This window comes from Ranitomeya variabilis, chromosome 1 (assembly GCF_051348905.1).
Source record: "Ranitomeya variabilis isolate aRanVar5 chromosome 1, aRanVar5.hap1, whole genome shotgun sequence".
NCBI classification, from domain to species: domain Eukaryota; kingdom Metazoa; phylum Chordata; class Amphibia; order Anura; family Dendrobatidae; genus Ranitomeya; species Ranitomeya variabilis.
Window position 1 is genome coordinate 281245057 of NC_135232.1, and position 14009 is coordinate 281259065.

Below are 14009 nucleotides of genomic sequence, written 5' to 3' on the forward strand. Positions count from 1 at the left end.
ATTCTGGTATGCATGGCCTTCTCATCCCCATCCTGGTATGCATGCCCCCCTCATCCCTATACTGTATGCATGGCCTTCTCATCCCCATCCTGGTACGCAGGCCCCCCTCATCCGTATACTGGTATGCATGGCCTTCTCATCCCCATCCTGGTATGCATGCCCCCCTCTTCCGTATACTGGTATGCATGGCCTTCTCATCCCCATCCTGGTATGCAGGCCCCCCTCATCCGTATACTGGTATGCATGGCCTTCTCATCCCCATCCTGGCATGCAGGCCCCCTCATCCGTATACTGGTATGCATGGCCTTCTCATCCCCATCCTGGTATGCATGCCCCCCTCATCCATATACTGGTATGCATGGCCTCCTCATTCCTATCATGGTAAGGATGGCCTCCTCATCCATATCCAGGTATGCATGGCCTCCTCATTCCTCTCCTGGTATGCATGCCCCCCTCATCCATATACTGGTGTGCATGGCCTCCTCATCCCTATTGTGGTAAGGATGGCCTCCTCATCCGTATACTGGTATGCATGGCCTCCTCATTCCTGTCCTGGTATGCATGCCTCCTCATCACTAAACTGGTATGCATGGCCTCCACATCCCTATCCTGAAATCCATGGCCTCCTCATCCCTATCGTGGTAAGCATGGCCTCCTCATCTGTATCCAGGTATGCATGGCCTCCTCATCACCAGCCTAGTATGCATGGCCCCCTCATCCCTATCTTGGTATGCATGGCCTCCTCATCCCTATCCTGGTATGCATGATGCCCACCATCAGGAAACCATAAAAAGTAAACCATTTTACTTACCTTCCTTGCATGAGTATATACAGTATATTAGAAAGTATCTTATATATTTGTACTATTGATTCATCCAACATTTGTTGAAATGACAGTGACTACTTAAAAATAACAAGCCAAGCATTACACACTCTCCGCTACCCCTACTTCTCTAGCACCATTTACTTTGGCACTGGGGCCAGTGATTGGCTGCAACAGTCATGTTTTGTGAAAGGCAGCGGCAGCTCTGCAAACAAAACTCGGGGAACAGTGGAGATTGCCTGCTGGAGCAGAAGAAGAGTCACGGTCACCGTCCATTCGCTGCACCTGTGGCTCAAATGCAACTGTGAAGGGAGAATCGGCTTCCTGCACTCACTTGTCCACTCACCTATCTCAATAGCCTGACAATGAGCTAGGCGCACCCAGCAAGCTTAGCTTTTTTTTCCAAGTATTTCTTACCAATGCACTGCACTGCACGTCGCTATGCGTCGTTTTGAAGAAAAAACGCATCCTGTATCAGAAAAGAGGGAAAATTGAAGTGTTTCATAAGCTGTGGCCTCCGTGGCTTGCCATGGGATAGGTTTGTTATAGAGACCGGGTGAATCAAGACCCTGAATTGGTGAAAACATAACACGTGGCCTATGGTCCTAACTGAGGGGATAGTCATCCTATTGATTTGAGTGTGGAGCTATTAAACAAGGTGGGCTGTCTTATTTGGGGGGCGGGATAAGTTGGGATTGCGGAGTTCGTTTGGGGGGAAAACTTTGTACTGAAAACAAGATTGTAACATGTCAATTGTAATGTTATTCTTAATAAAAATTTATTTGAGTTAAAAAAAAAGAAAAAACGCATCCTGCAAAAGTGCTTGCAGGATGCGTTTTTTCTCCATTGACTTGCATTAGCAACGCATTGCCACACGTCGCAACCGTCGTGCAACGTACCGTCGCCACCAAAAAACGTTGCATGTAACGTTTTTTGGTGCATCATGTCCGCCCCCGCCTCCCCGCACCTCACAATGGGGCAGCGGATGCGTTGAAAAACAGCATCCGCTGCCCCCGTTGTGCGGCGCTTCCACATTATGCGTCGGTGCGCCACAACGTCGCATTGCGACGTGCAGTGCACGACGCTTATGTGAAAGTAGCCTTAAATGACAGATATTATTGGTTAGTGCTTGTAAAAAATAATAATTTTCCGAAAGACTTTTTATTAAAGGAAATATTTCCATTACCTTCATGCCCATATATATGGCTTAGGGGGGTTGATCCTACTGACAGATTCCCTTTAAAATTATGCACTGTTCCTAATTAATACTTTTTGTTTATAGCTCATTGCCCAGGAGACCGGCCACCACTGCAGTCGTAACCCAATGTTTATAAGCGCTTCTCTATTGAGCTTGTCAGCACTGCACTGAAGCTGTCCGGGATCTCCACTGGATGTTGCCATTAGCTCCCGTTCCTGGCCAACTTCAGTGCCTGTGCACTTCTTTGACGCTACTGTGGCAAAGCTGTCACATAACAGCATTGGAGAATGCACAGATCAGGCCAGTGGGGCATTGATGACTCTGGTCTCAGTTGACAGTCAAGCAGAGCACCTGAAAAAAGAAAACAGAATAGAGAGAATAAAAACATATTGTAATACCATAGGGCAGGGGTGGGGAACCTCAGCCCCCAGGCCATGTACGGCCCTTGATGACCTTTTATCAGGCCCCCGGGCAGATTCTCAGAGATCGCATTCTTGTGCAGGGAGCTGTATTTTGATTGCCACCAGCTCATTAATTTCTTCCTGCTCTGTTAGCACACACACAGTGTTCACTACTGAACACTGAAGGGCATGCAATGAAAGATTACATCCTGACACCAGTGCCAGAGTCAGGATGGACTTTGTGGGCGGAGTTTGTACGGCCCCCGAAGGATGGTATAAATATCCAGATGGCCCTTGGCAGAAAAAAGATTCCCCACCCCTGCCATACGGCAATGTGACTGCATGATGGACAGAACTTTGTATAGATGGAATGTATGTAGTGATGAGCGAACGTGCTCTGCTAGAGTGTTATCCAAGCATGCTCGTGCGCTAACGGGTGGGGGATTGGGACATATTTTTCAAGCATGCAACCTGCATGAGTCTCACCTGAGTATGGTGTCAGTAATATGTCTTGTGTGGGAGTGACCACTTACCATACACAGTGGCATGTAAAAGTTTGGGTTTTTATAAAGCTGGGAAATTTGCGTCACCTGGCCTTTCCTAACGATGATAGTGAACAAGCCATACCGCTAACAGGCTAAATAAGGTCTGAAACCTTGGTCAAAGTTATCTCAGCACACAAATCTCCTTTTTCCTATTTGTAATTTTTATAATGTAAAATACAATATAATATAATGTAATATAATATAATATAATGTAATATATATTTTAGCCTAAAATACAAAGGAAATGTGTCATCTTTAACTTGAGGCCTTTAAGAGATCATTTCATCTTCAATTTGCTTAACTGTTCGCGAGAGTAATTTTGATCAGGGGCGCCCAAACTTATACATGCCACTGCCATGTTATATCCTTTCGATAGCCCAGCAGGTCCAGAAATGTAATATTAAGAGTTAACCAAAGGGTGGCATAGTGAATAATTGTTGCAGCGCCAGAGATATTGTGTGCTAGCATACAGAGCACCAAATGTCCAAAATATTCACCAGAAATGGTCAATTTCCATGAAACCCTATGTATAACATGTAGTGATAAATAATCCAGAATAATCACACTGAATAGTATCAAATCTGACAACAATATTAAAAAATTCGTAATTCTGAGTGTTTTCTTTCACATATTACATATTTACAGATTTTCTACAGGGAGCTTGTGTTTTTTCATTTCATCCGGGTATATAAAGTAAGCAGATTTGCATTTAGTGCACATTTTCCCAAACAACATGACCCAAATGTGTTCTTGCCATATGTCGCTAGCTTACATTTCTGCCCATCGATATCTCATTCACTTTGTATACATGTCTCTCTTTTTCTTTCTTTCTTGGCGAGCTCTTTACAGAGAATAAACAAAAAAGAGATAGATGTATCAGGGAGTGAAAACTGTTTGGACTGCGTTCAACTAAAGTAGTGCTTTGGCTTTGCAGATGGCTTGTGTATGACACAAAGGGTGGCGGTGGCGGGAGATGTGACACAAGTGGTCATTACAGAGTCTGCAAGGTCACACTTTGGAAAACTTGAAATCTTCAGAAAGAACTTATAAAAATGTTTTAAACAAATGACTCTGGAGTTGCTCTTCATTTTTCCTCACATTACTTTAGATATTATATTCTACCTGTACAAATCTACAGCTGGATACTTTACCCAGCTAAAACCTATCTCAGAATTTCAGATACTAGAGCCACTAGAAAAAAATCATAGAGCATATTTTGGGGATTTATATGGCCGACAAAGCAATAAAATGCTGTTTACTGATCCTTAGCTGACCGGCAAACAGTGCAATCTAGTGTGTGCTACCGGCATGGACATGGCACCAACCCTTGTATGATGTCAAGAGCTATATTCAGCTATGACATTCTCAATCTTTTAGCCACTACTTCAGCCTCAATGTTAGCCAGGTCAACTGCTGTGACATTAGACTACCGCCAACCTGCAATGGCAATAGTTGCAAAGTGGTAGTCTTAAAGGGATTTTTTTTTTAACTTAACTGCATGTATTTTTGGCTAAAAATCAGTTTTGTAATTGGGTTTCGTTAAAAATTTGGCACCGTTTACCTCCTATAGCCTCTGTCTATTGTTGGCTACAGAATAAGTTATCTAAGAATCAGTCAGTGTGCTGGTTCTGATGGATCAATAGGAGAGTTTCTAAGTCTTATGTGTTTATTTTTTAGTTCCTGTCTGTTGTGGAAGGGCCGAACCAACAGTCAGAAATTAATGCTGCTCAATATTAATCTATTCATTATAACTATTTTATATTAATATTAATTGTTTCATTTAATATTGAGCAGAATTAAGTATGCTGACACTACCCTATGTGCTGTATGAGCCCACACACAGCCCCTATATAACATAAGAGCCCCCACATAGCCTCCTATATACAGTATGAGCCCCCACATAGCCTCCTATATAATATGAGCCAATACATAGCCTCTATATACAATATGAGCGCTCACATAGCCTCATATATACAGTATGAGCCCCACATAGCCTTCCTATATACAGTTTGAGCCCCCGCATATTCTTCCAATATATAGTGTGAGCCCCTGCATATCCTCCTATATACAGTATGAGCCCCCACATATTCTCCTATATACAGTATGAACCCTCACATAACCTCCTATATACAGTATGAACCCTCACATAGCCTCCTATATACAGTATGAACCCTCACATAACCTCCTATATGCTGCATGAGATCCACATAGTCTGTCTATATAGAGTGTGAGACTCCACATAGCCTCCTATATACCGTATGAGCCCTCACATAGCATCCTATATGCAGTATGAGCCCCTTATAGCCTCCCTATATACAGTGTGAGCCCCCACATAGCTTCCCATATACAGTGTGAGCCCCCACATAGCCTTCTATATACAGCATGAGCCTCACATAGCCTCCTATATACAGCGCAAGACCCACATAGCCTCCTATGCACAGCGTGAGCCCCACATAGCCTCTTATATACAGTATGAGCCACACATAGTCTCCTATATAAAGTATAAGCCCACACATACTCTCCTATATAAAGCATGAGCACCACTTAACCTCCTATATACAACATGACCCCCACATAGCCTCCTATAAACAGCATGAGAACGACGTAGCCTCCAATATACAGCATAAGCACCACTCTGCCTCCTATATACAGCATGAGCTCCACATAGCCTCTTATATACAGCATGAGCCCCACATAGCCTCTTATATACAGCATGTACCCCAATGTTCGGCCATCTGTTCGTGACCTCAAGCTGAAGCGCACTTGGGTTATGCAGCAGGACAATGATCCAAAACACTCCAGCAAGTCCACATCTGAATTGTTTAAGAAAAACAAATTTAAGACTTTGGAGTGGCCTAGCCAAAGTCTTGACCTTAATTCGATTGAGATACTGTGGCCTAATAAAGGAAGTTCATGCTCAGAATGTAATTCAGTCTCCAATGTGGCTGAATTACAACAATTCTGTAAAAATGAGTGGACCAAAATTCCTCCAGAGTGTTATAAAAGACTCATTGCCAGTTATCGCAAATGCTTGATTGCAGTTGTTGCTGCTAAGGGTGGTCCAACCAGCTATTAGGTTTAGCGGGCAATCATTTTTTTCACACAGGGCCCTGTAGCTTTGGATTTCTTTTTCCCTTAATAATAAAGACCTTAATTTGAAAACTGTATTCTGTGCTTACTTGTGTTATAGTTGTCTAATATTTAAATTTATTTGGTGATCTGAAACATTTAAGTGTGACAAACATTCAAAAGAATAGGAAATCAGGGAGGGGGCAAACACTTTTTCACATAACTGTACATGTAAACATTCCATACACATGAAAAAAAGCAGCAATACACATGCTCACAACCATATAACATACTCAACTCGCTTCTGTTCCCCCAATGCTCTGCTCCTGTCTGTGATACACTGAGTCTCCGCACAGCTGACATGACGAAATTACATCATCGCGTCTGCCATCTCACATACTGATTGTTGGAAAATGGGGCTAGTGGCTTTGTTTTCCATCAGTGTAATTACAGTTGACTGCATCCTGAGGATGGAGATAGCAGTGATAGTGGGCAAGGGTGTGGTGTGGCCCGCAGTCCGTCAGCCACTGTTTCAGCCCGAGCATTGATTGACACCCAGCCCTAATGCTTAGCTTCTGTTAGTCAGTGAGTCAGTCCCGCACCAGCGCCACCCCTGTGACTGAAATCCAAATGCTGCCAGGCTGAATGAAATTAGTTTTTTCCCAGCAGGAGGGCTCTAATTGCTGGTGCTGGGCAGGTTCAGAACGCTGCAGTTTAGCCCCATATCTGCAGGTTAATAGCATTTTATATATTTTTCATTTTTTAGTGTTCCAAAAAACATGTACATTTTAATATAAACTATACAAATTCTTGCACATTGTGCACTACCGTATCTCACTTTTCATGTTCCATACCTTTGTTCTGGTGCCATTAAAATGCAATTTCTTTTATGATTTAATGGATTTCATTTCATCTTTCACTAATTAGAAAGCTGTATAAAAGGATGATACTAGGTGATTGGGATTATCCGTAATACCTTCTATCATTTTCTCTTTTTTACAGAAGCCAATCAGCGTATGGGAGTAATAGGAGCCGGGGTACTTGTTATAGTTCTGTTAATTCTCCTGCTATCATTGTTATGTTGCTGTTGTGTCTGCCGGAAGAAGGAAGCAGCTGAGTAAGTTTATACTTTAAGTATTTAGTACTAATGACCATGACTTTTCTTTAAAAAAAAAAATACACTGTGTGTCATTGCAAAGACCCAGACAGTCTACTGAGTATCAATAATCATTGCCGGACTGGGGTCTATATAAAGAACGCACATTTAGTTTAAATTGTATTTTAAACTTTGTTGTTATAATTGCTCACATAGGAGATACAGTGGGGCAAAAAAGTATTTAGTCAGTCAGCAATATTGCAAGTTCCACCACTTAAAAAGATGAGAGGCGTCTGTAATTTACATCATAGGTAGACCTCAACTATGGGAGACAAACTGAGAAAAAAAAATCCAGAAAATCACATTGTCTGTTTTTTTATCATTTTATTTGCATATTATGGTGAAAAAAAAGTATTTGGTCAGAAACAAACAATCAAGATTTCTGGCTCTCACAGACCTGTAACTTCTTCTTTAAGAGTCTCCTCTTTCCTCCACTCATTACCTGTAGTAATGGCACCTGTTTAAACTTGTTATCAGTATAAAAAGACACCTGTGCACACCCTCAAACAGTCTCACTCCAAACTCCACTATGGTGAAGACCAAAGAGCTGTCAAAGGACACCAGAAACAAAATTGTAGCCCTGCACCAGGCTGGGAAGACTGAATCTGCAATAGCCAACCAGCTTGGAGTGAAGAAATCAACAGTGGGAGCAATAATTAGAAAATGGAAGACATTCAAGACCACTGATAATCTTCCTCGATCTGGGGCTCCACGCAAAATCTCACCCCGTGGGGTCAGAATCATCACAAGAACGGTGAGCAAAAATCCCAGAACCACGCGGGGGGACCTAGTGAATGAACTGCAGAGAGCTGGGACCAATGTAACAAGGCCTACCATAAGTAACACACTACGCCACCATGGACTCAGATCCTGCAGTGCCAGACGTGTCCCACTGCTTAAGCCAGTACATGTCCGGGCCCGTCTGAAGTTTGCTAGAGAGCATTTGGATGATCCAGAGGAGTTTTGGGAGAATGTCCTATGGTCTGATGAAACCAAACTGGAACTGTTTGGTAGAAACACAACTTGTCGTGTTTGGAGGAAAAAGAATACTGAGTTGCATCCATCAAACACCATACCTACTGTAAAGCATGGTGGTGGAAACATCATGCTTTGGGGCTGTTTCTCTGCAAAGGGGCCAGGACGACTGATCCGTGTACATGAAAGAATGAATGGGGCCATGTATCGTGAGATTTTGAGTGCAAACCTCCTTCCATCAGCAAGGGCATTGAAGATGAAACGTGGCTGGGTCGTTCAACATGACAATGATCCAAAGCACACCGCCAGGGCAACGAAGGAGTGGCTTTGTAAGAAGCATTTTAAGGTCCTGGAGTGGCCTAGCCAGTCTCCAGATCTCAACCCTATAGAAAACCTTTGGAGGGAGTTGAAAGTCCGTGTTGCCAAGCGAAAAGCCAAAAACATCAGTGCTCTAGAGGAGATCTGCATGGAGGAATGGGCCAACATACCAACAACAGTGTGTGGCAACCTTGTGAAGACTTACAGAAAACGTTTGACCTCTGTCATTGCCAACAAAGGATATATTACAAAGTATTGAGATGAAATTTTGTTTCTGACCAAATACTTATTTTCCACCATAATATGCAAATAAAATGATAAAAAAACAGACAATGTGATTTTCTGGATTTTTTTTTCTCAGTTTGTCTCCCATAGTTGAGGTCTACCTATGATGTAAATTACAGACGCCTCTCATCTTTTTAAGTGGTGGAACTTGCACTATTGCTGACTGACTAAATACTTTTTTGCCCCACTGTATCATCGAAGTCTGAAATAGAGCCTATAAATCCTAATGGTCAGAGCTAGTGGTTAGCTAATCGTTTCGTGCAACCCAAACCCACGGTCCAGGAGTGAATTTCCCTGAGCGTCCAAGGTTACCTATTCCAATGTTTGATTCGTTGGCCTGGCATGACGACATTTGTGCATAATACATTGCGCAGGTCACATCTCGCCAGCCTGGCTTATCGTAAGCCATCCTCGGCGCACTGACCTGGACCGTAGACCAAGTTCGCTCATCTCTAGTTACATCTACGTGGGGTTGTCTTCTGCTTGAGATCCATTACTGTGAGCCTGGGCCAACCAGGGGATCCTCTCTTATTATGATGGGATAGTCTGACCCTAATTATATTCATAGTCACACATATAACTAACAAAATATATTTTAGCTTTCCATGTCTAGACATTTAGAAATGTAATTTTAGTGAGTTGTGGGCTTCTAATTTTGTAGAAGGTCTGTAAAAGTGGTGTGCTAAGTTTGGTGTGACCTACACATAGTACTTATCACCAAGCCAAGAAATAGTGATGAATTGTAACAATGGTTGTGAGTCAGTGCCTAGACCAATCCCTGCAGGCATATTCCAAAGACTAATTAATCAACCAATCCTAAATATAGTTAGTGTGTACCACTTCAGCCAAAGTATATGCTGTATAAACACAGCCTGGACATTTATAAATCTCGGGGATAAAGATGAGATATATGCAAATATTTAAAACTTACGACATTTATTAGAAATAATTAAAATGAATATTTAAAATACAGGGGAAGAACCTCAAAGAGAAACACATATTGGTAATTAGACGAAAGCTGAAAAAAATTATTTTGCTCGTTGCTGCACGGAAAGATAATATGCAGGGGATATTATAGGTTTATAATAGATAATCTTCTGTGGATACAAATTAATCTATTTCCCTTGCATAATATTTTCATAATGTATAATTATTGTAATTTGGTTGAAGAGAATATAGTGCATGTTTTTTTCATGATCATGCATCACTTGTAAAAATATTAATAATTAGGCTAGGGACAAAATCCTCTGTTTCCATGTAATATACTAAAGAATTATTGTCAATCAGTAGGCAATCTACTCAGCAAATTGCAAATACATGAATACTAAGTTCATGTTTAGCTAATAAGCAATCTACTTAATAAAGTGCTAATGCATAGAAGATAAATTCATATTCATCACAAGAGCCATTTCCATTTATGTGACATAAGTGCAAATGCATAATCAAAAGAGAGTATACATGATTTGTCCTGCTGTATAAAGATAATATAGGAACATGATCCATATAATGAATGGATCATCTAAAGTACTAATAATAAGATGCAAATGCAGAATAATGTATAGTTACAGCGGGATGTCTCAATTAGAAGTACCAATGCACAATATCTTAGAATTTTTCGTTTATCATAGAAGGTAGGGAAAAATCTACGGTAATTATTAAAGATTCCTAGGGTACTTGTGTTTCCCACATGCTGATGCCGTTTCGCATCACGCTTCTTCTGGGGTTGTGAGTCAGTGCCTAGACAAATCCCTGCAGGCTTATTCCAAAATCTAGTGTATATGGTATAACACTGGTGCTTCCTCTAAATCCTCAGTTGAGGATGTAGCTGCAGTTAGGAATTTGTGTGCTGTCCATTAGAAATATATAGAACAGTACAACACTACTGCGCTTGCAAATACCACTGTTGACTCGCATTAGAAATCCTTAGAAAGGAGTCTAGTAATTGCTAGTTGAACACTGTGCACAAAATAGAGGTGCAATTTATTTAATAGTAGATGGGTTGTAGCCACAAAACAGTGTTTTCAAAGCGATTCACATGTGAAACAATAAACGCAAAATAAGGTACGATAAATGCAAAATTAGATTGTTAAAATAGCTGTTGGATAAAGCAAAAATGTCTAGCCGTGGGTCCTGATAGAGCGGGGCAATAAAAGTCAGATGTAATTAGTCACCTGAGGTACCTGAATCCCTGCTGCCTGTAGAGTGTTCTTAAGTCCGTGGGTCTGAGGAGGGAATGTTGTGCTGCGGGAGCATCCTCCCATGTAGCCTGACAAGTGAAGGGCGGTGAAGGACACTCTGACCGGCAGCGCTAGCAGGACTCGTGATCGGAACATGTGATGATCACGTGTGACGTCACAGAACACTACGAAGTACCAAAAGAGACAAAATTACTGACACATTTTGAAGGGTCTCAGCTAGTGGTGAGCGAACGTGATCGGATAACGTGTTATCTGAGCATGCTCGGGTGTTATCCGAGTACCCTGGGCGTGCTCGGATATTATGTATGAGTCCCCATGGCTGCATGATTTGCAACTGTTAAACATTCTGAAGCCCTCAACACATGCAGGGATTCACTAATAAACAGGCATTCCCCACATGTGTTCAGTCTGTGTAACATCCGAGCACTCACGTTCATTCGTCACTTGTCCCAACCCTTCTTTCTCAAGGTATGGCTGTAGAACAAGAGAGTCTTCTTAAATGCCGCAGCAAGAAGTCATTAAGTTAATGATACTTGGTTCACCTGGGAAATTAAAGTGGATGATTGTCCTGATTGCACAGCATGCTGATGTGGATCTGTTTCTTCAGGATAGCAGGGAAAATAATGATAGTGCATGTTAGCAGTTCAAACCAAAATCAGTATTAAAGACTGCGGATCTTCACAAATGATACATATAGCATTATTTCATAAGTAAGAATAATGTAAATAAATATGTCTGAAAATGCATGTAAAAATGCTAAACAACAAATACATATCTTTATTCAATAAAAATAAATACAAACTATATATATATATATATATATATATATATATATATATATATATATATATATATATATATATATACATATACGGTTATATAAAAAAGTTTGGGCACCCCTATTAATCTTAAGCTTAATGTTTTATAAAAATTGTTTTTTTTGCAACAGCTATTTCAGTTTCATATATCTAATAACTGTTGGACTCAGCAATGTTTCTGCCTTGAAATGAGGTTTATTGTACTAACAGACAATGTGCAATCTGCATTCAAACAAAATTTGACAGGTGCATAAGTATGGGCACCTCACCAGAAAAGTGACATTAATATTTAGTAGATCCTCCTTTTGCAAAAATAACAGCCTCTAGTCGCTTCCTGTAGCTTTTAATGAGTTCCTGGATCCTGGATGAAGGTATTTTTGACCATTCCTCTTTACAAAACAATTCCAGTTCAGTTAAGTTTGATGGTCGCCGGGCATGGACAGCCCTCTTCAAATGATCCCACAGATGTTCAATGATATTCAGGTCTGGGGACTGGGATGGCCATTCCAGAACAGTGTAATTGTTCCTCTGCATGAATGCCTGAGTAGATTTGGAGCGGTGTTTTGGATCCATGTCTTGCTGAAAGATCCATCCGCTGCGTAACTTCAACTTTGTCACTGATTCATGAACATTATTGTCAAGAATCTGCTGATACTGAGAGGAATCCATGCGTCCCTCAACTTTAACAAGATTCCTGGTACCGGCATTGGCCACACAGCCCCAAAGCATGATGGAACCTCCACCAAATTTTACTGTGGGTAGCAAGTGTTTTTCTTGGAATGCTGTGTTTTTTGGCCACCATGCATAACGCCTTTTTGTATGACCAAACATTTTAAATGATAATCTAATTTAGTGAGAAGCACCTGTATATGGAGCATCTTTTTATAACACAATTTGTTCCTCATAAATACATAGTCATATCACCATATTTGCAAAGAGATGTAAAGATGTATATTTTTTCTCATGTATATTTATATTTGCTATGTGTATATATACATATATATTTTATATGTATTTATTTTTATTACATAAATATATGTATCCATGTTTTAAAATATTTTTACATGTATTTTCCAGGTATATTTATTTATACTATTCTTACTTATGAAGTAATTTTTTATGTATTATTTGTGACGATTCATAGTCTTTTATATTGAATTTGGTTAGAACTGCTAACATGCACTAATAAAAATAAGTAAACTGACTGAACAATATATATAATAATTTATGCTAGTGCATAGCCAAAAAAGACACATACAAAATAGATTATGGCCGCACTCATCTGTGCTAAAGTAAGGAAATGTGAAATATAAGGAATATGAATAGCATATAATCTCAGATTGAATGGCTATGCACTAGCATACAAGGCACCAAAGACAACACAGTGCTGTTGGCTATATAGCCAATGCTGCTCACACTCCTAGAGGATCCCTCTATTAGATGTACACATGAGTCATAATGATCCTAACTCCCATTAGCCGCTATAGCTGACTATGGAAAATAAAAGAGGACCTCTCATAAAGCCGAACACATACGATACCATGAGCCCGCTACAAGCAGAGAGCAACCTAGTAATATCAAGCGCAGGTGAAGCTGTAACCTGATGCGTGTCGCCACACTGCGACCCCTGACGAAGCCACCGCAGTGTGTGGTGATCCCCGTTTTTATGACGCTTTTTCTGTCTGTACTTTAATCGTGCAAGCGTGGTAGTGTCACACAATTATCCAGCCATATTCTAAAAAGTAGTGGAATGACATTATATCAGCAAGAGGGGACCGACTCCATTAATATGTTCATCATTTTGGAATGAGATGCTCAAAAAGCACATAAATGTAATATGAAGATTATCATATCATGTAGCCTAATGAATCCTGTCTATGGACCGGTATAGAATACATTGTAATTGATACTAAGGTATAGAACAGAAGGTATTAGTTATAGTATGCACAGTACATTCATATGAAATTAGGGGCGCATTGATAGTGGATGAGGACGGGGATCACTGGAAGGACTTAAATCCTTCCCTACTACATAACAAAATACTGGTATAATTTCCGATGAGCCCTCCTGCAAACATGGGGCTCAGGATTTTAAGTTACTACAGTATAAACTTAAAGAGGTAATCCCATCTTCAAGATCCTATCCCATTACACTGTGTTCCAAATTATTATGCAAAGTGTCATAAAGATTTAATTGTTTTGTTTTTCAAATAAACTCGTGGAT

At 40.6% G+C, this 14009-nt stretch overlaps 1 protein-coding gene across 1 annotated transcript in view; it reads left to right on the forward strand.

Moving 5' to 3' along the window:
* Positions 1–14009, forward strand: part of SCARF2 (scavenger receptor class F member 2) — a 289269-nt gene that overhangs the window by 204969 nt on the left and 70291 nt on the right. The window contains exon 8 of the mRNA XM_077294985.1: positions 7039–7153. Within this exon, the coding sequence (XP_077151100.1) occupies positions 7039–7153 (115 nt within the window). The remainder of the gene's footprint in view (positions 1–7038; positions 7154–14009) is intronic.